Raw genomic sequence first — 25,032 nt, 5'->3', positions numbered from 1 at the left:
AAATGTGGCATTCCATGATGAAGTATTTTTGTTTCCTACAAACATAGCTGTGCTTTTTTCATTTCTTTTTAATCGATTCTGTGATAAAATCTGACTAATTTATTTGTTGGTATTTCATTTTCACGAAGACTGCTAAGGTCATTGTACTTGAGGAGAGTGTAATGCACACTATGCGGTAATGTAGTAAAGCTGGGCAGTGGGGGAAGTTTTGTCTAATAACCTGTAAGACAAGTGTCACATGCTGGCCGAGCTTCTGAAGTTCTGTGGGAGGAGTTTCTCAAATCCTTATAAAAGCAGATATAGCCTACTTTGGATTATTTGGCTCCAAACACACACCATTTGAAACTACAACAGCAGTTCGGGTATCTGAGGAGGATATGCGCAGCGTGAGTTTATTTTCCTCTTGTAATTTCGCCTTTTCACACTACATTACATTTTCTGCATCCGTTATTAATTGGTTAATTTTGCAGGTTTTATTTTAATTAGCTTGTTTTATGTTTCATCTGTTTATAAGCTTAAAAATGTTGCCTCAGTCTTGTATTATTCATTCTGTATCTAGATGGAAGAGGTACGTTTATACATCCGTCTTCCTGAAGACCATAAGGAATTTCTCAAATCTGGAGAATGGGTAAGCTGACCAAATGTTAAAAATTAATAGATTTATTCATTAATTCATTTTTTTATTTATTTATTACCTTTTATGAGAACATTTATCACATTCAAACTAAGCGGGACACTCAATAATATGAAATAAAATGTCTATTAAAATAACTGTGATATTAACTCAACAACAGTAGTAAACTGGGCAGAAATAATCCACAAAACATAACAGAAAAACACATAAACCACTAAAGCTTGAGCCTTCAAAATGATTGACAGGCAAAACGAGCCTCACTCTAATACAAAGAAGAAGAAGAAAGAAGAAACGGACCACAATCACATTTGTTTTGCAGTCGACACAGAGGCTATAGGTGTGATATTTTAGCCAAATCAATGATAACTTTCAGGTTATGGATATTATCTGAGTGCCATTCCATAAACAATGGCTTACAAAGTCTTTAACTCTTCAGTATTTTTGGAGAGTGAGTTTAAGATTTTTGCCTGAGATGCTGTAATACATACACATACGGGGTTTGTAAAATGGATGGATGAAAGTAGATGACATTTGATTGATCTCACCTTTCTTCATAGGATCATGGGATTGTTGTGACAGATCTGAATCCACACGTGACCAAACTTGAGTTTCACGACCACTTTCGAAAGTTCGGGATAATTACAGAAACTGATGTAAGTAGCCTACTTATAACTGCGCATTTCTTGAACAGAGCAGAGGTGTTACACGGCATGTTATGAACATTTTACAATGTATGCGTACTTTCCCCACAGACTCTAAAACATCTCCTGTCTCCATTATATGTGACCCTGGACCACAAAACCAGTCGCATGGGTTAATTTTAATGTAGATTTATACATCAAAAGCTGAATAAATAAGCTTTCCATTGATGTGTGGTTTGTTAGGATAGGACAATATTTGGTCGAGATACAACTATTGAAAATCTGGAATCTGAGGTGCAAAAAAATCGAAACATTGAGAAAATCTGCTTTAAAGTTGTGCATTTATGTTCACGATTGTGCTGCATTCACTCACAAAAATACATGTTTTATATATTTACGGTAGGAAATTTACAAAATATCTTCATGGAACATGATCTTAATATCCTAATGATTTTCGGCATAAAAGAAAGATCGATAATTTTGACCCATACAATGTATAGTTGGCTATTGCCACAGATATACCCGTGCAACTCCAGACTGGTTTTGTGATCGGGCGTCACATGTGCCCTGGACTTTTATGTTCTAGTGTGTCCCTGATTTCATTTGCCATGTTTGTTGTCCTTTGTACCTTTTTGTGTCGATGATTAGTCTTCATTGTTCCCAGCTGTGTGTCTGACAAGTGGTGTATTACATCACCTAGAGACATGTAGAGACTTGTTGAGCATGAAATAGTTGGCAGCACTGTTACCATCATCATTAAAGTTACCCTGCACTTAAATCTGCCCGTCACGTACTGCTCTGAGACACAAAGGTTGAGGATCCAAATGCAGAATTTATTGAACAGGGTAATCTAAAGTACAGGCAAGGTCAAACACAGACAGTCCATACAAACAAACACAACAAAAGAGTAATCCACAGAACAGGCAAGAAATCCAAAACCAAGAGACATGAAACCAGGGAGAAAGCTCAGAATTGACCGTTCGCTAAGACCCCCTGTGCTGGGTTGCCAAAACGCCAAAAATTGGGTTGTTTTTAACCCAGCATTTCTTAGAGAGTGTATAGCATACTTTGCCTCCCTTCATTATCTTGTATCTTTAAAGATCTGTATTGTAATGTCTGAATATGACCCTGGACCACAAAACCAGTCACGAGTCGCACGGGTATATCTGTGGCAATAGCCAACAATACACTGTAGGGTCAAAATTATACATTTTCCTTTTATGCCAAAAATCATTAGGATATTAAGATCATGTTCCATGAAGATATTTAGTAAATTTCCTACCGTAAATATATAAAACATGTATTTTTGTGAGTGAATGCAGCACAATCGTGAACATAAATGCACAACTTTAAAGGAGATTTTCTCAATGTTTCCATTTTTTTGCATACTCAGATTAGAGATTTTCAATAGTTGTATCTCGACCAAATATTACATATCCCATCCTAACAAACCATACATCAATGGAAAGCTTATTTATTCAGCTTTATTCAGGATCACGAATGCGTTTGCAGCTCAACTAATTTGTAGACTTTTCTCCATGAACAGCTCACGATCGACAGGTCGTCGGGATGGCCGAAGGGTGTGGGCTTCGTGAGATACTCGTCTCCAGAGGCAGCTGAAGCAGCCAAAGCGGACAGGACACACAGACTCGGAGGTTTTCCGATATGGGTCCACAAAATTGTTACGCCAAAAGTGAGTCCAAATACTGTTTGTCGCGAGGAGGCCTAGACCACTTGCTTAGACCTCCGTTCTGGTCCAGATTGGCTTATGTTGGACCAGCGTAGCCATATCCGTCACCAGCCAAACATGGTATTTCTGATTAGTCTGGTTGACAAAGAGGAGCCTGCTAAAGTAATTAAGATAGATAAGAAGGCATAGGGGACACCAACATCCCAATCCAATAACATCCATTCATCTCAATGGCAGATGCCCGCAGGCTGCCATCATTGCTCATGAGCACAGTTTTTTTTTGGTTGAGCCAGTCATATGACGGGTTTGGGACTGTTTGCGTACCGTATATTCTTGTGGTGCGATCAGTCAATCAGTGTTGTCATGAACCACCAGTAGTCCCATGCGGTGGCATCACAATGTTCACTGTTCACTGTACAGTTTATTGCATTGGAAACCCTCAGTAGATGTTACAGTATGGGGTAGAAAATTGGTGGAAATTGCGGTGGGCCTTTAGTGCCTCTTTACACCATTACACCACCACCACCACCACCCCCCCCACCCCCCCCCGCTAGCCACGCCCCTGGGTTACATGGTGATTGGCTCAACCTGGCAGCAGGACTGTACATCTCTGAATAGTCATGAGCAGACTTTCAGTCTTTACTTAAAAATTTCTCATTTAATTCAATGCGTTTCTTGCTGTTTTTGGTCATTATTTGTGCAATTGACTAGCCAAGAATCAAGTTACTTATTTCTCTGTTTGTCCAGAACCGGTCTGACAGCCAGTTCACTACTCCTCAACATCGTCTTCCGTTCAGCCAAACCTGTGGGTGAACTATAGAGGACTATGAGGACAGCGGCCGTTTGGAGTGATCTGCACTAAACCTCATCCTTTTACTGGAAGAAATGTAAAATAAATGTTGATGTAAATCAATGTAAATTGTGTAATTTTATACGTTCATTGTCAAAATCCTGTTTGATTTAATGTCTATGTAATGCCCTATACTGTGAAGGGGCATGTATGCCTAAGATGTTGAATAAATGTATCCTCAGTTCTTGGTGTCTTTTTGTTGAGAAAGTATATACCTATTATATAGACTTGAGGGTTCATTTCAGCTTTTACAACGGAGTGAGATTTTAATTAGAGTTTGAATGTGATATAAATGGGAACAGTGTAATACTTGTTATTTTTATATAGCCTACATGAGTGCTTCTGTGAAAAGTATTTTTTTATGGCACTTTCCTCTGAATTCGTGAAGATTAAAATGACTTGAAATGAGAATGTTAATCTTAGTTTTGTCTTTAAAAAAAAAAAAAATCTTCAAGCGGTTTCAGTTTCTATTATTAAAGTATCCTCTTCAGATAATATTATGCCCACATAAATAATTATTGAAGAGCCTGTTAGTGTAAAGGGGCATTTGTTGCATCACCTTGTTTAGCCCAGTTATCATTTGCTCATGGAAACAAATGTGTTCATATTTGGTTGATAAAGTATTTGCACTTGCAAGTTTACCCTAAAAACAAAGACATACGTGCGTTTCTAGGTTCAGAATGGCAGAAAAAATATATAGGTGGAAAAAACTGGTTATTTTGTATTGCTTGTTCTGGGGGGAAATTATTTAGCTTATTCTATCGCCCTTAGGGTTCCAGAGTTATGATTCAAAGGCAAATTGTCATATTATAGCGCCACCTAGTGTCAGAGATAGGTGTGTGCATGAGTAACTGTGCACAATTGGTGCAAAACCATCCTGACAATTTTAGGGTCTCTGACTCCCATTTTAAGGAAGAAGTTGTTATACTCCATATTAAGTAGCCTAGAAATGTAGTCACAGAAGTAAAATTCTGACCATTTTAATGCAACAATCTTTATTTTATTTTTACTTCCGTTAAATAAGACATGCAGATTGAATTACAAAAATCTGCACCATTTTAAACATTCATGACATTCCTGTCAAAACACAAACAAGGCAAATAGCCTGTGTCAGTTTGAACCCTACAAGTAGCCTAAAATAAATTAAAAAAACGGGTGAAAAACTGTTTGTTGACTTTAAAGTAACTTGATGGAGTGTAGCTTTTAATTTCTTAAACAACCATGCAGACACACCATGGCCATTTTCCATTTAGGCTTACAAATGCAGCAGCAAAGTTGGATAACGCTGATATTCAAACCAAGGAGCTCTAAAATGTAAGATGTATTTTCCCCATCAAATATACATCCATAAACGTTTGAAGGCCACGTGTGATTCCGTTCAGTTGTCGTGCGCTAGAGGGCAGCAATAGCCTCATAATATCCAATATAGCATCCAGCAGCACACGAAGAAGAAGAAGCCGATCCCACCGGTGACGTTCCTGGAGCCTTTATGACGACAGCGGGAAAGAATGGCAAACGCGGGAAATGAAATCGCGTTTAAAAAGGTATATTTTCAACACGTTTAACTATTTACGTCTTCGGGTCTTTAACATACACCTCATGATACGATAGCAAGTCAAACCCTTTTGGGTCATGAGCGTTTTTCACGATGCCACGGCGTTGCATTGATTCCTCATTCATCCCTCTGTTTTTTAGGAGACTGTTGCCAAACTGTTGACGCGCTCTTTCAAGGAGGACAAAACCAAAGGTGAGAAACAGTCGGGCACGCGCAGGGTTCACCTTCACCTGTCAGTCAATGTGGTGAAACTGTTATGCATTTAAAACGTCCCTGCGTGTCAAAATTAAAAAATAAAAATAAAAATCTCGCCGTCTTTTGATCATAATGTCAAAACGCATCATCATTTTGTTCTTCATTTTCTTTGTGGACAGGATTGCTACTTAATACGAAAATGAAACGAAAATCAAACCCCGCTAAACATCTGATAGCACACGTACATCGGAGACGTATATTTGATGTGCGTGTTTACATCTGGAAGACGTATTTTTCTTCTCATCTGCAATACGTCTCTGGGACGTTTCCTGTCAGATGTCAAATAGACGTTTAGAAAATGTCTTTAAGATGTTTATGATTTAGAAGAGTACAGTAAAACTGACATGCTATCCAGATGAAGTGATGTTTAAAGGGCACCTATTATGACATTTAAAATGTTCCTAATGTTGTTAAGGGAGTCCCCAACAACAGTTTTACATGCATGCAATGACAAAAAACCCTTTTGTTGTCGTATAATATGCATTTATTTTTACCTGATTTGCTCACCGACTCCCAAATGATTCGTTCAACGACTCATTTTTCCAAACCCCTCCTCTGCGCGATGGTAATCTGCGTTGATTGGTCAGATGACCCAGCAGTGTTTACAGAGATAATACTTATTGTTTAACACGGAGTACAATGATGCTTTTATCAATTAAATCGTGTTATAATAATGATTATAGTCCACTGCTTTAGTTTGTAGTAAAAAACTAAAAATAAGATAAAGAATTTAATGTTATGTTAGCGAGCATAGCCCAGAGTTCATATTGTAAAAGCACAATCAGTCTTTGTTTGCGTTAGCCCGATGCATAAACATAACGTTTTTACAAAAAAAAAAAAAATGCAGTTATGTTACTTCGAGGTATTACTCTATTCTTTAAGACAACTCCGAAAACAACGACAAACACTTCACATATCTCAATACAATTGCCATTGAAGACCTAGAAGCTAAACGGTGCTTACACAACAAACAAAATAATGATTAAGCATGCTACATAAAACATAAAAGCAACAATTATTAATAACACTTACAGGTTGTGATACGGAGAAGGAAGCTGATGCAAATACACTTGGAACTGAATTTCCTTCAATATCAGCGGCTCGCGAATCCAAGTTTGATTGCATTTAAAAAGCAATTGTCTTCAAAATGGCGCGAACAAAGCACAAGGCTCGGACTATACTTCTGTGGTATAGTTGTATATATGAATTGTAGCCACTTAGTCTTCAAATGCTCCTCCTTGGGCAGATGAAAAAAGTTTGCTTTTGAGTCGCACTTCAGAACACAGCGTCTCGTCGCCATGATGTTTTCCTGCTGGCCTTGGAGCGCAATAAGTGGGCGTATCGTATTCAAATAACTTGACAAGTTGACGTCATCTAGTCAGAGAAAAAGCTTCGGTCTTCTAACGATTCATAAAAATGACTCTGAGTCGACTCTTACTTTTGAAAGACAATAACTTTATATACGGTGCACTTTCATATTTCAAACTTTGCAGGATGTTTTTGTTCACTTAGATCTGTTACACACTACATGAAAGTTACATTTCTAAATTCCATAATAGGTGCCGTTTAACAGACATCTTGCAGACATATGTGTTCTCTTCCTACTTGGGTTTCTGGATTTTACTGTTGATGATTTGGACATGATCCAGGATTGGTTGGTTGTTCGAAGCTCATCCTGGAGTTGCTGTCATAGCAACAGGTCCACAAACTCAAAGTGCTCTGTGGTAGAGTTTCTTCTTCTTTCGCACCTGACTAAAGTCTATCTGGGTCTAGTCTACAATCGACGACCCCGTTCAATAATATTTATACTCTAGCGGCCGGAGGATCTCAGACAAACTTCAGAGAGAATCCCACCAGTAAACAGGAACACAACAGTTTTTATTGAATAGGAGCATGGCAAAAATGACATGATGCATTACATAATAATCTCCCTACAATTTGATTGGTTCTTCATATGCAAGCCCTTCTGTTACTAGGCAGAAGCAAGCTCTGTTTTCTCGATTACTTTAGACTTCAAACCTAAACATCTGTCTAGTTTCATTTCCCCTATTTGTTATTTTTACACTCACATAAGTCACAAGTTTTTGACCAAAGGGTTTGGAAACATTTAAGATTCAAAAGCATAATGAGTGTTGTTCCTGCAATAAAAATTAATGTTAGTTATGATTAGTTTAAAAAAATCCATCCTTATTTCATTTAAACCGGGTTAGATATTATCTTTTTAAGCAGAGGTGATGCTTAAAGCCACGGCTACTTTCTTACAAGAGCACACTATTGAACCAGGAACAATAATATATGATTTAAAAATACATTTGCAAATAATATTATAATGTTGTGTGGTCTTATCATAGAGACAGACAGTTTTACTCATTGAGGGATTTATTCGTGATGGAATAATTACCTAATAATTGTATTGCAGTGCATTAAAGTGAACCGATATTATGGGAGTGGCTTGATGTAGTTAACTTAGTAAAAAAGAAACTTTAGTTAATGTTGTCACATAACAAATCTGCTTCACATTTAAAATGAAGTGAATTGCTAAATACAACGTTGAATTAAAAATGTAAAGCCTGTAGAAATACTAGAAATCGTGAAATATTATTGATCTATTATAACTTTTGAGTTGTTTTGGTCGCTTGGCTGTTTCATTATAAAGGTCCAGAAATTCAAAATCTCTCTCTTGTCTGGCTTGTGCTACTCTTAGCAATGTCTGAGACGTTGTGTTTTGAGCACTTCTTGCTTTGTTTGACTCGTTTGCTGTATTAAAGTCGCTTTGGATAAAGGCGTCTGCTAAATGTAAAATCACAACATTTATTTCCATGCATGAGTTTTTGGTGAAGATCTTGTATTGACAATGAAAGAGTGCAGCCGCCAGCCAATCGCTGACCATGGTTTCGAGTATCGATATATCCAACCTTTAGGGATGGGCAACGATTAATCGCATCCAAAATAAAAGTTTGTGTTTAAATAATATATGTATGTGTATTGTGTATAATTATTTTGTATATATAAATACACAAAAAAAAAACGTTTTAATTTTTAGGACAGAATTTGTAGCTAATTGATTCTCTCACATCAGATAAATAAATAAATAAAACAAATTGTGAGTTTATAACTTGCAATTTGGACTTTTTTTTCCTTAGGATTGTGAGATATAAATTTTGCAATTACCTTCTTTCTTTTTTTTTTTACTTCTGTGTTGGAATCAGGCTTTTATATAAGATGATATATGATCTCTCAGGAAGTGTTCTGAGTACAGTTTAGTTTTTAATCTGATGTATTTGTGAAATCTCCCCTTACATTTGAACACCTAAAGCAATATGATCACTTGCAGCTGGTTCCCGTTCCAGTTCACTTTCACTGAGCTAGTTTTTGGTGCAGTTTTGTAGCTTTGCACATGTGACCCTGCATCACAAAACCAGTCACGAGTCGCACGGGTATATCTGTGGCAATAGCCAACTATACACTGTATGGGTCAAAATTATACATTTTTCTTTTATGCCAAAAATCATTAGGATATTAAGATCATGTTCCATGAAGATATTTAGTAAATTTCCAACTGTAAATATATAAAACATGTATTTCTGTGAGTGAATGCAGCACAATCGTGAACATAAATGCACAACTTTAAAGGAGATTTTCTCAATGTTTCCATTTTTTTGCTCCTCAGATTCCAGATTTACAATAGTTGTATCTCGACCAAATATTACATATCCCATCCTAACAAACCACACATCAATGGAAAGCTTCTTTATTCAGCTTTCAAATGATGTATAAATCTCAATTTCATAACATTGACCAATGTGACTGGTTTTGTGGTCCATGTTCACATAAGTGTGAGGAGTCGGATAAAGACAGAAACATTAGTTACTCAGGAACAAAACGTTGTTCTCAGATCAGCGTTGAGTCATGAAGTTTTCTTCTGCAGTCAGTGGTGATGCTGTGCTCCTCATGACGGAGATGCTGAAGGTGTTTGTTGAAGGTAAGACAGACGCCACCGGTCACGGTCTGATACAGTGCAGTAGTTTCTCTCAGCGTTAATGTGAGAATGGTGTGTGTGCTACAGAGGCGACGCGCAGAGCTGTGAAACAGGCCAGCAGTGAAGACTGTGACACCGTCGACATTGAGCACTTCGAGAAGATTCTGCCACAGTTGGTGAGTTTTGTCTGATTTTTTTTGCTTGTGTTTGAGATCTATTGCTATTTTTAAAGGAGTCATATGATGCTTTTTAATGTTGTCCTTTAGTGCCGGTCAAACCAAAGTTTATTCAGACACCTTCAAAATTTCTCACATTATCACAGTTTATTCGCTATAGTTTAGAAAATCTGACAAGAGTTATGAAATCAGTTGATATTTGACTGGTTTTGTCCGTCCTTCTGTTGGACTGTCTCACTGATGAATTATGTTGAATATCTGTCAGCTGTTAAATTTAACTACACAATTAGATCATACCAGTTTAGATCAACCAGTGACCAAGCAATGCTTCATTGTGTTCAGTGTGTGTGTAAAAAGAGCATTAGCAATTAAATAAAAAAACACATGCTCAGGTCAAAGTGTCTGAATCATTTGTGGTCCCAAATTTGTATAAATTTTACTAATAGTCACTGTATGAAGATTTTTTTTTGGGTATACTATGTCACAGTTTACTTTATTTTGCTATCCTCACTTACATAAATGAACTATAGTGTCCTGCACACACTATTAAAAAAATAATATCTGGTGTCTGAATAATTTTTGGTTAGACTGTATTTTAACCAAGAACACTGATCCAGACACCAATGTGAAATATTAACATAATACGATTAACATAATATTAACAAAGACCGAAGGCACGAAGTCAGTGAATTAAAGTGTTGTCGCCATGTATCGGAGACTGCATGTTTGGATGCGAAAGCAAACCCGATTTGTTTGGCCTTTTGAAAATCGAGTATATTAGGAATCAGAGTTAGTTCCTGAGCAGGACATCTGAATCTGGCTGGAGTTCGAACTGATACGGTAAAACATTATTATGATCAGTGTGTTCTAGGGGTGTAACGGTACATGTATTCGTACCGGACCGTTTCGGTACAGGACTTACGGTACGGTGCACATGTGTACCGAATGCAATCTTTCACGTAAATTAGGCTAGTTTTGTGTGCGGAACATGCGTCAATTCCGAGTTTCCACACGAACATATTAAGTGTCGGAAGTCTCCGCGTTGCACTGATTAAATCTGATTAATCGTTTTTGTGATTCAAATACATGTAAAATATTACCATAACATCTGTCTTCCTGTGTGCGGAAATTTGTTTATGTTGCTGTGACAACGAAACACGTGCAAGCGCGCCTGTGTTAAGACCGCTGATGCGCACATCTGTGGACATTTCCGAATGCCTTTCTGTTAAAAGCGGCTTTCCACACAAACAAACGTACATGTGTCATTAGTATGAGAAAAAAAAAATTGGACTTTAACTCTCGGGTCGGGCTCGGACATAAATATTGCATAAATAAAGATCACCACATACACGGCACGCTCGCTTTAGCCCAGCCTCTCGCTAGCTAGCGTCACGGCCAATATTGGTTTGAGAGTATTTTATTTAGTGGAGAACTTTGCAGCAGTATTTTATTTCTTCTTTATTTTTTTATATATCTTTTTTTTTTATTAGCCTAACGTTATATTTGATTAAAAAGTGTGTTTAAAAAAGTGTAAACAAATTGTTAAAAAAAAGTTTATAGTAAACAACCAGCAGTTTAATGTTTTGCATTTCTTTCCCTTACTGTACCGAAAATGAACCGAACCGTGACTTTAAAACCGAGGTACGTACCAAACCGTGATTTTTGCGTACCGTTACACCCCTAGTGTGTTCACAAACGCTTTAGAAGCTGAAGCTCATGTTTATGGTGGGGGACGTTACATTTGCAACACGCTTGAGGTGTTTGGCCAATCAGAGCACTCTGAGCTTTTCAGAAGGAGGGGATTTGTATAAATCGGCTTGTTTCCGACAGACTGGGAATAGAGGTGCTGCAAGAATGTACATTATGTGAAAACAATCTGTTTTTATACATTAGAACATGTTAAGCTATTCTATTACACCAATAAAGACAACTAATGAACTTTTAAAATAGCATCATATGACTTTTTGTTGCAAGTTTGACTAGTTATACTAATAAACTGTGGTCATGTTATTTGGCCCTCTGCTAAGAATTAATGGTTCAATCTTTACATATTTCACTATTAGCTCGACTTGACTATCTAAATAATTAAAAAATATATATATTTATAAGCAGTATTTACACAGTACCCATCAAAATAATATTTTCTTTTTAAATGTTTTTGAAAGTATCTTCTGCTCACCAAGCCTGCATTTATTTTATTAAAATGTAGTAAAAAAAAAAAACAGTAATATTGCGAAATATTATTACAAATTAAAATAACTGTTTTCTATTGTAATATATATATGTACAATGTATTCCTGTGATCAAAGCTGTATTTTCAGCATCATAACTCCAGTCTTCAGTGTCACATGATCCTTCAGAAATCAGTAATATGATGATCTGATGCTCAAGAAACATTATTATTATTAATGTTGAAAACAGTTGTGCTGATTAGTATTTTTGTGGAAATTGTGATACTTTTATCAGGATTCTTTTAATAGAAGGTTAAATGAACAGAATTTATTTGCATTTATAATTTCTTTAATTAAATGTATTAAAGCATTTATTAATTATAAATCTTTTGTAAGATTATAAATGTCTTTACTGTCAGTTTTGATCAATTTAATGCTTCCTTGATGAATGAAAGCATGATATTCTCTCTTTTTAAAAAATCTTGCCACACATGTTTGAATGGTATCATTGTTTCCACATAATTGTTAAGCAACACAAAACAGATTTCAACATTGATAATAATAATAAATGTCTCTTGATCATTTCTGAGGGATCATGTGACGCTGAAGAGTAATGATGCTGAAAAATCAGCTTTGATCACAGGAATACATCACATTTTAATACATACTAAACAATTTTTTTTGTGTGTAATATTTCACAATATTACTGTTTTAACTGTATTTTTGATTAAATACATGCATCCTTGTTGAGCAGAAGAGACTTCTTTCAAAACATTTGTAATGTTTCCAAACTTTTGACCGGTGCTGTATACGTACATAATTAGTTTTGAATTACTGAACAAACAATGGACTCATTAAAAACGGTTGTTTTTCTTAAAGCGGATTGGATTTTGATAAACGTTAACAGTTCTGTACAGTTAGCCGTGTGTCTGTGCTTTTCCTAAACCTTAAAATGCTCTCGATCTGTCAGACTGCATACTAGCAAAACCATCATGATTTCTCACAACGTCTCATTTTCCTTTTGCAGCTTCTTGACTTCTAGTTTGGCTGTGGAGAAACCAGCAGATGGCGCCGCAACCCAGTTCTGCTGGACGTTACTTTTGCATATTTACAAAATGCAGCACACTTATCTTGACTGTGTGCATGTATGAAATGCATGACTAATAAAATGATTATTTTACTGGTGCTCAACCCGTTGAACGTTGATATTGTTTAGTGGTTTATTTATGTGCATAAATCAGTGGGTAACAACAGCGCTGTTATTCTGGCCTGGAGTCTCTGCGGGCCACCTGTGCTCTGCTCAGCGGCAGGTGCTCCCAGCATGCTCTGCTTCGGCCCCCATCAAAGCCTCTCCAAGCAGTTGGGATTGATTAAAGTAATAAGGGAGGCAGCAAAGACCCTTAGATGATGACAAGTGGCAGGAAAAAGAAGCACCCCCTCCGGCCACTTTGAAGTTCCCCTCCTTCCCCTCGCTGTCCTGCAAAGTGCTGCGGTTAAAGGTGTCACGGAGGTGAGAGGGCAACAGGGCGGAATGTGTGTGTGTGTGTGTGTGTGTGTGTGTGGAGAGAGTGTCAGCCTGTTAAAATTATGGCGACCACACGCATAGTTGTTCAGTTTTTAGTGGAAGCAAAACAAATTGGAGCCGAGGAACATGACACAGGAAGAGAGAGGGGTGTAATTTTGAGGGTAAATAAACAAGACGTGGAGTCGCTCGAGGGGGCTCCCGCTCTTTCATCATTTTGCGCTGATAATTGCGCTAACCTGCCGCCGGAGAGGTCCCGGTAGTGAATGATGTTTGCATGGGTTTGTTGTTGGGTAAGCAGAGCACAAGGAAAGATCAACATGTTGGATTTGGTTAGATCCTGTAAGTAAGAGCAACCCAAAATATTGCTTTTATGTTGGATACATACCAAGCCTATGTGCTTAAATTGGGGTGTCTAGATTTAATGGAAAGCCTGAAAATACTCGGATGTTTCATAATTGTGATTTACAGGTGTGGAAAATTAATTTCTTTAGTGAATATACTTTTTTTTTTTAAATGTTCAGCTATGTAAGTAACACGGTTATCGTGAATACAGCACTAGGCTCGAGTACCTTATTGCTTTTATAAAACGGTTCCCACACAATACAAATATTAAAGGCAACAAATATCAATTTTAACTTTCATGAAGGAAAATTATTTAAAGCCTTCCTTCCGCTGGAAAAAATAGTCCCTGACCATGAACAGAAACAAAAGTTACATTAGGCTATTTCTCCATTAGATGGCGGACTGTCATGAGTCAGTCAGTCAGTAGAGAAGACTTTTATATTGAAAGGACCGAAACTTGTGAACACGGAAAAGACGCAATTGGCTTTATGCACAAATGCATGGGAAAACCCCTTAACTGTTAAAAGGACAAGATCTCGCAGCGGACATAAGACCGACTGACCTGAAGGCAAATGCTAGATCTACTGTAAATGCAGGTACACTCGCTTACTCGATCTCTCACAATTCTAGTACTTTATAAGCTTCAATGAACAATATCAATGAGAACAAACATGTTTACGTTGCTAAGAGTGGTTGCTAGGGGTGTTTTTTTATGCTTAAAACAATACACAAGTAATAACATAACAGAATACAAAAAAAATTAAACAATGGGGGGAATAATATAAATTAAACATTAACAAATTATGAGAATTACTTGACACTGAAAAAAGGAAAAAAATTACAAACAGATAATGTTTTAGGCTTTTTTATGTCCTCAGACAACTCAAGTTCTTTCACAAATATAAGAAAGAGAGGTTTAGCATTTAGATATTTCGATTTATGGATATGGAACTTTGCTAGTAACATGATCAGATTAATTACATAAAAAGTACCTTTTTTTAGATTGGTCAAAATCAACAAAGCCTAGGACCACATCCTTCCTATGCTGTTGTATGGACCGTGTGAATGGACCACATTCATTATAGATTTCAGACCTAATGAATCCTAAAACATCTTGCCAAAACATTTTGGTAAATGGACAATCAGTAGCGATACCTCAAAAATGGCGGCGCGGTGACGTCACACACAACAAACCCACGTGTCTGACAAAGACCGATAGTGAAGCGGTCATAGCCATAGACATGTATAAAGGCTTTATACATGTCTATGGTCATAGCCGCTACTGGCCAATCAGAATCAAGGACTGGAACTATCCGTTTTATGTTTTAACCGATGTTATAGTTTAGAAATTGCGTTTTGCCAATATGTCTATAAAATTGAGAAAATCATGCACATCTCTGGTCAAAATGTGGGAATCACATACTTTTGTGCTTAATGAACATAGACTGTAAAAAAAAAATATACATGAATGAACATAAATGCTCTCTAAAATCAAACATCTTCAGTTCACTTCGAACTTGGTAATTAATCTTTAGTAGTAGGTAAATGATAAATGTTAGGCCTACTGTATTTATTTTTTTTTTTTAAATTTTTGTATTGGAATTATTTCTCACTAGCATAATTGCCCTTATTTTATCTATCTTGCATTCGTTATTCCCGTGAACATAGAACTTTTTTCTTTTAGAAGGTTTGTCCAAACGTGTCCAAGCAGCTTTTTTTTACCTCGGATGAAAAATACTTACGCTGGAAATCATTGAAGAGATCCATCAGTCCGTGTATATGGCTTATTTACCATTTGTAAAAAAAAAAAAAAGAAAAGAAAAAAAGCTCCATTTAATAGCAAAAACATCTTATTTTAATTACCTTGGGTGGTTCTGTCTTTCAAGAACAGCTTTGCTTACTTATATGAGTCATTGGGAGTCATTTCAAACAACTGATTATTCTAAAAGACTGTTAATTATGCAGGATTAAAAACAAATTTCTGATTCCGTTACAGATTTGTGTTCAGTACCACTCATCCGCAGTCTTGGTAATGATGATTGCTTAATGTTATGAAGGCACTAAATTCATTTAAATTGATCACTTTCTACATCTTCATGGTATGTGTCTATTGAGAGAACGAAGTTGTAGCCTGTCCATTTTAGTGGCATATGTGATCATTGCAACTCTTTGTGCATCTTAGTGGAACAAATTACCTCTGAAGGCAGCATTATTAAACATTTGAAAGTAGTTAAGGCAAGAATGGAGGGGTGGGTTGAAAAGAGTAATGACTTAAAGCTTTTCTTGATCCTACATTAAAGACTGGGAGTGTCAACAGCCATTCCAGACTCTTTGGAGAAGCTCTGGAGCGCTGCGCGAGACAGAGACTGATCCGTCTCCAATTCGGCAGTAGATGGGTCTACACATAAGTCAGTTTTCAGGTCTGTGGTTTGTGAGCAGTGAATTAGATATGATGTTATGGATGCAGGAGTTACAGCGGCGTGGCATTCTGACTAGTCAGGAGATCAATCTTCTACAGTAGCTCCATGGGATTTCACCCAAAAGTGTCCCTTGGATATATTCGTAAATCTCATTAAAAACATAACGCAGAGTACATTTTGATCGGGTTGTCACTTCTGGCAAAGACATTATCAACTGGAATAGTTGGAGGGATGAAGGTTCAAGTTAACCGACAGCATTTTTGGTGTTGTTGACCACTAAAAAACAAGAAATTCAACTCCTCCATCACATTTCTTAAAGCAAGAACTTAATTTACAGTAATGCAGTAACAATAGAAGAAAAGGTTTTGTTAAAGCGCTATCTGTAAAACATTAAGCTTTAAAATTGTCCAACTACTTGTCTAAGTAAAGTTATACTGACTTGAATGACTTGCCTTGCTTACCCACTTCACATGATCACAGCATCGAAGCTGAAAGATTAATGTTGCACATTCAATAAGTTGTGTGCTTATGTGCACAGTAAATATTCTCACACAATATAACTACTACGTTGTTACGTTGTAAATAATTTCCCCCAGTTTTCTGAAGCCATTTCTTAGTTTTGTGTGAGAAACGTACAAGCCGTATTTCTCTGATATGCTTCCCCTCCAGACAGCTGATAAGTGCTTTGACCTGGATAAGAGAAGTGGACAAGCCATTCATAATGGTTTTCTAAACAAAACAAGAAATTCATTGAAAGGATCTTACCAAATTAGACATCTACTTCTGAAATTCAGAATAGTTGTTAATTCAGAATATGCATGTATGCGTGAATTGATTGTGTTTGTCTTATCTACAAATGCAATTGTATCATTACTAACATTATAATAATTATAAAATGCATCTTTTTCTAATTACTTTCAATTCATCATAAAGTAGTATACAAGTTTTTGAAGTCTAACAACGAGCTCACAGCCGGTTGCTCCATATTAAAAGTTCTCTCATGAAACTCTAGATGACGCTGGCTGGTCGCTCCTCAACCCAATCTGCTTACAATCACATCGTTCTCTATAGGGCACGGCTGATTGGTTCCTGTTGTATCAGCAGCCAATGAGCTCGCTGAACATCCTTCAAATACTCGATCAGCATTTGCTGTAGCAGTGCAGCGCGCTTTCAGAAACCCTCCACCTTCCCCAGCTCCACCTGTATAGATCTGCTACGGGTAATTCATGTACGGTATATTGTACAGCAGCAGCATGTCTTGGTCTTGGCGGATTAGATTCGCTACGCTGCTGCTGGAGCTAATGTTGCTGCTGCTAGAGAGAGGGAAACCCCTAACCCGAGCAGATCTAGGCAGGTGGTGCTGGGGAGGTGGAGGGGTAGGAAAATAAGTTGCAGTGCGCGCAGCGATAGTGCATTATTTTGATACGATGAGGTTATATAGGGACATGTTGATGGATATGTGAAATCGGTTGGCTGGGAACATTACGTTTGGTGAACCAATCCGAACGCGAATAGTTTCGTGGCTGAACTATTCATTAGCAAGTCCCGTACTTGCTCTGCAGCAGCATAGCAGATCTATTCCACCAAAACCAAACATATCAAGATTGTCATACACATTACCAAGCCAAACACTCACAGAGTTGTCTTGACAGAAGTACAAATAGCTTCAACATTTTCCTGTAGATCATCACTGACTGTAGGTACACTGTTTTTACATTTATGCATTTAGCAGATGCTTTTATCCAAAGCGACTTACAAAAGAGGAAGAGAAGCAATTCATCGAAGAGCCGACACTATTTGAATGATGACAGTTTTAATTTTTGAACAGTTGCTTTAACTTGAGCATAGAACATTCCTCTCAACACTAATGGCAGTGTTGTAGTTTTTGAGACAGGACTCAGTCTTGAGTCTGTGTAGAGTCCAAGACCATATTTTCATGAACTCCTGTGCATTTGGTCTCAGTCTTGATTTGGTCTTGTCTCAAGTTTTACAATACTGCGGATACGTTTTGTCGTGCATATGCTTCTCTCTGTGCTTTCGAATCTCTGGACCCGTGCGCACTGTGTGTGTGCGTGCTGTGGAGGTTCATGTGTCACTGATGTGAAACCGGGATTCATTCATTCCAATTCAGTCCTCTTCAGGTCTCTGTCCTACTCTGGTCTCGCCCTGAACTCAGACCTCAATAAGCTGATATAAATTTGACTAGAACTTGAATAGAATTTCTCATAAGACAGTATTATTGCCTAATGCCCCTTGTTTTGAAAGAAAATATGCTGAAGAAAGAAACAAGAAAACAGTGTATAAGGCATTTTGGAATGCAGAGCTATGTATATGTGTTGTACATAATGAATGATATGTCTAAATATGGTGCAAGTGGAACTTTTTAAAGAGCTGTACTGTGTGTGCTTTGTTGCTGGATGATGTCAGTCTGAAACAGTTGGGTTTGCATCAGCACAGTTTCTTTTCTATTCCAAGCTCTACATTAGCAGGAAGCTTGTCTAAATCATGAAATAAAATAAGATAAAATGCAATTCAACAATTGCTATCTTTATTGGCAGGTCATGTGTTTAGTTTTACATAATTTAGGGTGTGTTCACACTTGGCAGGTTTGGTTGGAATAAAACTAACCCTGGTGCGATTGCTCTGTTAGTGCGATTCGTTTGAATAAGTGTGAACGCTGCCATCTGAACCCTGGTGTGGACGGAGACCCCTGAAAAATATGGGTCTCAGTCTGCTTCCAAACAAACTCTGGTGCGGTTCAACTGAAATGTGAACACAACACGAACCGACGACATCTAAATGAACCAAAAACAGGATATAATGTCACAAGATGTGACCCTAAAAAGGACAGATTCTCAAGCATACCTGAAGCATACCAGAACCGCGTCTCCTCACTGCAGATCTTGCTTTGTGTGTGTGATGGAGGAATTCCTGCCCCTGTTTTGACCCCTTTACACATTTTATGAGCTCTTCACGAGTTGTCAGCTCCATCATATACCATCAAATGTTCAAGCATATGATAATATGGGCATTGTTTTGAATGATCGACAAGTTCCGTTGCAAAATATACGTCATGAAAGCAGTTCTTTAGGTTCGATGTTAAAAATGACAGTGTGAATGCTAACCAGGACTAAGGCTGTGTCCGAAATCGCATACTCTCTTGAGCAGGCGCTTATTTTGACTAAGTAATTACTTCACAACTGCTAAAAAAGTATGTTCTATATAGTATGAATGTGTGTAGTATGAAATGTAATCTAGAAGTACTACATCCACCATGTTGTCATTACCAGTGTCAGTTACATTGCTTCACTGTCATTCACAAATCCTCTTCTGTGGCCTCATGGGATAGTAAAGTGTTCATCTAATGCACACTTTAGAATCTCACCAGAAGAAGTAGCTCATCCGGGTACTTTTCCCTTACTCTTTACTGAGTTCTTTAAATTCTGACATACTACTTTAATCACATTCTGCTTTTCACCTACTGTATAGTAGGGAAGTATGCGATTTCGGATCTTTTTTATTTTCTGTTTTGGTCCGGACCAAGAGAATTCGAACTAAAAAGTGTGAACGCACCCTTTAAAAGAGAATGTGAAACTAGTCAATTTCCAGTGGTTGTAGAATTAGCCTTTGAATTGATTCAGAGTGTAGAACACAGTATGACCAAACATCTCATGAATTTGGAAAGACCTACATAAAATCTTCTATATTAATGCCTGGAGAGAAGCTCACTGTTTGCCTTTGTGACCTGACCTGGGGCAACAAGCAAGCCTGTATGACCTGGCCTCTGAGGGGCCTTCCTCCAAAGACTGGCTTGGCTTCAATGGGGAGCCTCAGGCTCTGTGTTTGTGCTAATAAGAACATACCTGGCAGCTTCTGACATAGGGCACTTTGCTGGGATCACTGCTAAGTGCTTTTGGCGCTTGGCTGTTTGTCTGGGGCTGAGGTCGGACCTCTGCTGTGCTCTACCTATTGGCTGGTGCTCTTGAAGCCATGGGGGGCGGAAAAGACTCTTCCGGAACAAGCGAGGTGGATGATGGGGTCACCGACCTTGGCTTGCAGCTGAGGAGGGGAAAAAGTGCACAAGAGATGAACAATTAGGCTGTAGACTGGGCTATTTCTGGAGGCACTCTGCCCTTTCCTTTGCTAGTAACCACTGAGCAAGTCCCCGAGGCGCATGCAGTAACAAGGTAATCCCCTTACATAACACCAGCCTGTAAGTTCCCGTCTTTCAATTAGTTTTGCGAAGGCCTCTAAAAATAAAGAGCTGCATTGACTCGAGTGACGTCAGAAGGTTAGGAGTGACTGGGGCGACGGGTAACCCAAATTAGAAGTGATTTGACTGGAGGTTAGCAGAGCACTCTATTTTTAGGCCCTTCAAAGGTTGAAAACACCACTGCAGAGGCCCTGTACTTGTCCAAAGCTTAGTAGACCTAGTGCATCATAATGTCATGTGCTCCAGATCATGAAAGGGCGACGGCCTGGTGATATTTGAAAAGGAGCAACTAATGACTGAAATCTCTTTAGGAGCCCGCAGGGAGCTTGTGGTGGACACAGTATGGCGTCACACCATAGTTAGACCTCATCCGTTAGAGCAAAGGTTACCGCAGCATTGTTTGAGAAAGTGGATTGTATTGTTGGATTGTAACTGTTTCCTGCATTCATATTATTTTACAGGTGATGCATCACAGTTATGGTAAATGAGGAATTCTGGAGGAAAAGTTTACCCAGATAGAAAAGTTGTCCCCATTTACACCCTCAAGTCATCTCAAACCACGATGCTTCACTATGACCAAAATTTAAGCCTTAATTCACTAGGGATGGGAATCGACGATTTGAGTTGTTGATTCTGGTACTGATCCCAAGTCACAGTAAACTCTCCAAACTGATTTAGAAATGTTTTTTATTCACTCGTGAAACAAATACATAAGAGTTAATCGGATTTACTTTGCATCTTTCACTGCTGTAGCTCTGAAATGGACTACAAAATGATAGTGTCAAATGCTATTGGTTCTTGTCATCAAACATCACAATTTGATTTGAGAATTGCAACAAAGGAGAAGATTTTCAGTGAATACATTTTCTTTTTGATCTGTTCATTACACAAAGGCTAGGAATATTGCATTTTTATACTTTTATGGTGCTTTATACGTTTAGATTGACATGAACTGTCCTTGGTCTGCCTAAAGGAGGCCAGTGCAAACTTTTTACAATGATCATATACACGAGACACCAACTGAGGATGAGTTTAGCTGTTTTTACTGGACCACTCACAGGTGTTTTAAATGAAGCAGAGATTTTCCTTGCGACATGTTTATCTGCCTGCTGAGCTGAAAACACACTCCCGCCAAATGGCTTTGTATATCAAATGGTGACCATAAACTTATTTCACAAAAAGCTGTGAAATACTGGGCATGTGAACACTCTACATTAATATTAGTGACTAATGTTTTGCCTTATTGTGGTTAGTACGTACACCTGTTGTGTAATTAAATTGTATTGGATATAAAGATATTTATTATTATAGAAAGACATAAAACCTCAAAAGAATCAAAATGTTGAGTTAAGAAGGAAAAACTTAGGTACTTAAAAGCAAGGCCTCTTTTTTTGTTCATGGCAAGAGACCAAGGAGACGCTATTCAAACCTCTTTTACGTCTCTGTGGCAGGAAATCTAATAAAACAAAGAGTGAGCGGCAGGGGTGATTTACCAACCTGTCTTGACATCAGAGCTGAAATAAAGCAGAGCTGTTGGAAATAGGTTGGTTTGAGGGAGTAGGAGGGTAGAACTGTTACTCACATGGCACATCTGACAGGTTCAGAGTAGTTTAACACATGGCCATCCATGAAGATATTTACCATGCGACGGCAGAAATAATGTGCCAACCGCAAAGATGAATTTGCAGATCAGTAGGCAGGACTGCTTTACAGACTGGAAATTAACTTATTAAGGGGCACAATTATTATACAGTACACTGTAAAAAGTACTATATTATCAAATTTATGCTAAAAAACAAACAAAAGAAAAACTGTGGTTGCCCGAAATTCACTGTAAAAAAAATAATACTTAGATAATGTTTACTGGATGGCATATTGGTGCCTGCATATTTCACAACTTGTAAAACCTGATGTCCGGTTTGCAAACAAATTGTTCTTTTGAACCAGTTCTTGAGAATATCCATCATATGATCCCGATTTTGCAAACTCAAGCGCTCCAAATAGTCCAAGACTACACTGAACTAATAACAGTATGAACAGGTTCGACACTCTGAGAACTGTCTGCCGAAGGTTTCAGAAAGGGTGCAAAATGTGTTTCTGATGTCAGAAGTATAAAGTAGAACAGATATAACACATCAGAAGTATAGTGGTGATCCGATGGCAGTAGTTCTCAAGTCAATAGCAGTGGCCACCCATAGTGCTTTATACAATCGATATGTATACAGTATATTAAATGATGACCATAAGTATAGCAGTTCGCTCTCAAGTCAACAGTCAGATAATGGTTAGAACAGTTCTTGAGTAATACTGATCTGTGGAAACACTCTGACATGTCTGCAGACGGTCGATGATCTTGTCCATAAAAAATGGACAATACTTGTTTGTATGTGCACAGGGTCATACACCTGAAGACAAAACACCATCAGGATAGCACACAACACTAAAATAATGCAATAAACATTAACTAAATAACAAAGCATAACGCAAAACACCCTTACTTTGTACATATTAACTTACCCTTACCATCACTTTGTAAATATCAAAGAAATAAAACTATTTCAATGAAGTACAATCATATGTGATATCACGCAGGTATTATATTAAGTATATATTATTAAGTATATAAGGTATTATATAAGGATATTCATCTTCTGGGAATATCCTTAAACTGTTTTTCCACTGTAAATGATATAGCATTTCATAGTTTTCTTCCAGAAACCATAACATTTACCGTATTTTAAAGTAAAATGCATTGTTAAACCTTTTCCAATCAAAATTTTGAGTAAAAAAATATGTCCTTGATAATATAAGTTTTACTGTTTTGAGTCTTCTTTTTTAAACTACGTATTACATAATGTGACCATACTTTAATCCGTTTTTTTCAATGATGCCGAACTGCATCGGTAAAGTTTCAAATAGTAAGATATCTAAATGAGATAAAGTGCATTTAGGTGTTTTATTAACTGGACTATCTAACTAACAGTAGTCTACCACATGTTTTTTTTTTTTATTCATTTGAATTTCAAGTGATAACTTATATTATAATAATTACAGTAAAATATGATTAGCCTACTCATACCATGATAAAAGATTGTAGATTGTACTCCCACCCATAATTATATTAGCACAGGTATAATGATGCTATAGTGTAATTATATGGCTATATAACCCGATGAGGCAAGTCTATGTGAAAGGAAATAGTTAAATGCGGTAATAACCTCTGTATACAGGCCCCGTCCTCCCTCATACTCAGCGTCCTCCTTGATCTGACTGTTCTACTCCTTCCCAGACATGAAAAGTAAACCCACTCCAAAAACAGCACCAGTGCAGATCCAATCTCAATGAGCTGTAATTTAAAAAACGGCCCGCTGGAAAAACAGCAATAAATTTGCAAAGCCTTCAAAGGAGCCGCCTGTGCGTTCACCTTTTTGTACATAAAACAAAAAGACTTTAGCTATTGGCTATGAAAAACATCTCACAACATGCTGGGACAGAGAGCAGGACATGAATTGGCATAATGGGGGAGGGAGGGTGGTGTTGTCTGGGGAGCCGTCAAGCGCACATCCAGATGTTAGTCAGGCATGCATCCATGAATGCTGCTGAGAAATTGAGAGGCACCCAACAGCTATCTCTGCCGAAGCTATAACTGAAACTGAAGCTTTCCAAACTACTCGTAATTTTAAAAAGTAGATCAGCTTGACGCCCGAAGTATACTTCAGCTTTGTGGTGAACTCCTTAAATCTATTCTTACTCTTTTTAACTAGTTGCGGGTATCTCTAACTCCCAACACAAACTCCTGTCGACACGGGCATCTATTGCCTCTAGTGTGATGATGTTGTTCTGTCTCTACAGTTTATTTCGTGCCAGTGAAACAACGGTCCAGGCCAGTATTGCCACCTTGTGGACCAGCTAATTAAAGCACATGTGCGAGCTGAGCGTACAGAGTTCGCACGGTTAGAAAAGTCGAGCTGTATGCGCAATATTATGCTGATTATGAAATATATGTCAAGCACACACGCATTCCCTATAACATTCATGTGAAAACCAAACTTTGGGCTTAAGTCTGGGTCATCCGATTCGCTAAAATTAACAGGATGGCAAAACAGTAGAAATGAGAGTGAATTACTTTAAAGGATTAGTTCACTTCAGAATGAATATTTCCTGATAATTTACTTACCCTCACGTCATCCAAGATGTTCATGTCTTTCTTTCTTCAGTCGAAAAGAAATTAATTCCAGGATTTTTCTCCATATAGTGGACTTTAATGGGAACCAATGGGTTGAAGGTCCAAATTGCAGTTTCAGTGCAGCTTCAAAGCGCTCTACAGCCGATGAATAAGAGTCTTATCTAGTAAAACCATCGTTCATGTTCTAAATAAAAGAAAAAAAACATTTATATACTTTTTAACCACAAATGCTCCTCTTGCATGTCCATGACTTCACGCATTATGTAATCACGTTGGAAAGGTCACACGTTACGTTTTTCGCCCTGCCCTACATGTTCTGCCTACGTCAGGTTACCGCTTGACCTTCGCAATGTGATTACATAATGCTTGAAGTCATGGACATGCAAGACGAGCAT

The 25,032-nt window shown here is 37.7% G+C and overlaps 2 protein-coding genes across 2 annotated transcripts; both read left to right on the top strand.

The window, feature by feature from the left end:
• Positions 1-305: 305 nt before the first annotated feature.
• LOC306994337 (uncharacterized protein) lies at positions 306-4,224 on the top strand. Its single transcript, XM_079604748.1, has 5 exons — positions 306-386; positions 560-628; positions 1,192-1,287; positions 2,822-2,968; positions 3,713-4,224. Exons 1-5 carry the CDS (start codon positions 378-380, stop codon positions 3,776-3,778), a joined length of 387 nt encoding a protein of 128 aa, XP_079460874.1. The 5' UTR covers positions 306-377; the 3' UTR covers positions 3,779-4,224.
• A 412-nt stretch (positions 4,225-4,636) lies between these two features.
• Positions 4,637-13,155, top strand: cenpx (centromere protein X). The gene is made up of 5 exons (XM_079622582.1): positions 4,637-5,359; positions 5,511-5,562; positions 9,554-9,607; positions 9,692-9,780; positions 12,979-13,155. Exons 1-5 carry the CDS (start codon positions 5,324-5,326, stop codon positions 12,991-12,993), a joined length of 246 nt encoding a protein of 81 aa, XP_079478708.1. The 5' UTR covers positions 4,637-5,323; the 3' UTR covers positions 12,994-13,155.
• Positions 13,156-25,032: the final 11,877 nt, after the last annotated feature.

The sequence above is a fragment of the Phoxinus phoxinus genome (assembly GCF_949152265.1).
Source record: "Phoxinus phoxinus genome assembly, chromosome: 1".
NCBI classification, from domain to species: Eukaryota; Metazoa; Chordata; class Actinopteri; order Cypriniformes; family Leuciscidae; genus Phoxinus; species Phoxinus phoxinus.
This window is presented reverse-complemented; position numbering and strand designations above follow the sequence as displayed.

Excerpts from the sequence above, each read along its gene's own strand:
- cenpx (XM_079622582.1), top strand. The coding sequence starts at position 5,324 with ATGGCAAACGCGGGAAATGAAATCGCGTTTAAAAAG. Across the intron at positions 5,563-9,553 it reads CAAGGAGGACAAAACCAAAG|TCAGTGGTGATGCTGTGCTC; the intron begins GTGAGAAACAGT and ends TTTCTTCTGCAG. Across the intron at positions 9,608-9,691 it reads GCTGAAGGTGTTTGTTGAAG|AGGCGACGCGCAGAGCTGTG; the intron begins GTAAGACAGACG and ends TGTGTGCTACAG.
- LOC306994337 (XM_079604748.1), top strand. Across the intron at positions 629-1,191 it reads TTCTCAAATCTGGAGAATGG|GATCATGGGATTGTTGTGAC; the intron begins GTAAGCTGACCA and ends CTTTCTTCATAG. Across the intron at positions 2,969-3,712 it reads ACAAAATTGTTACGCCAAAA|AACCGGTCTGACAGCCAGTT; the intron begins GTGAGTCCAAAT and ends CTGTTTGTCCAG.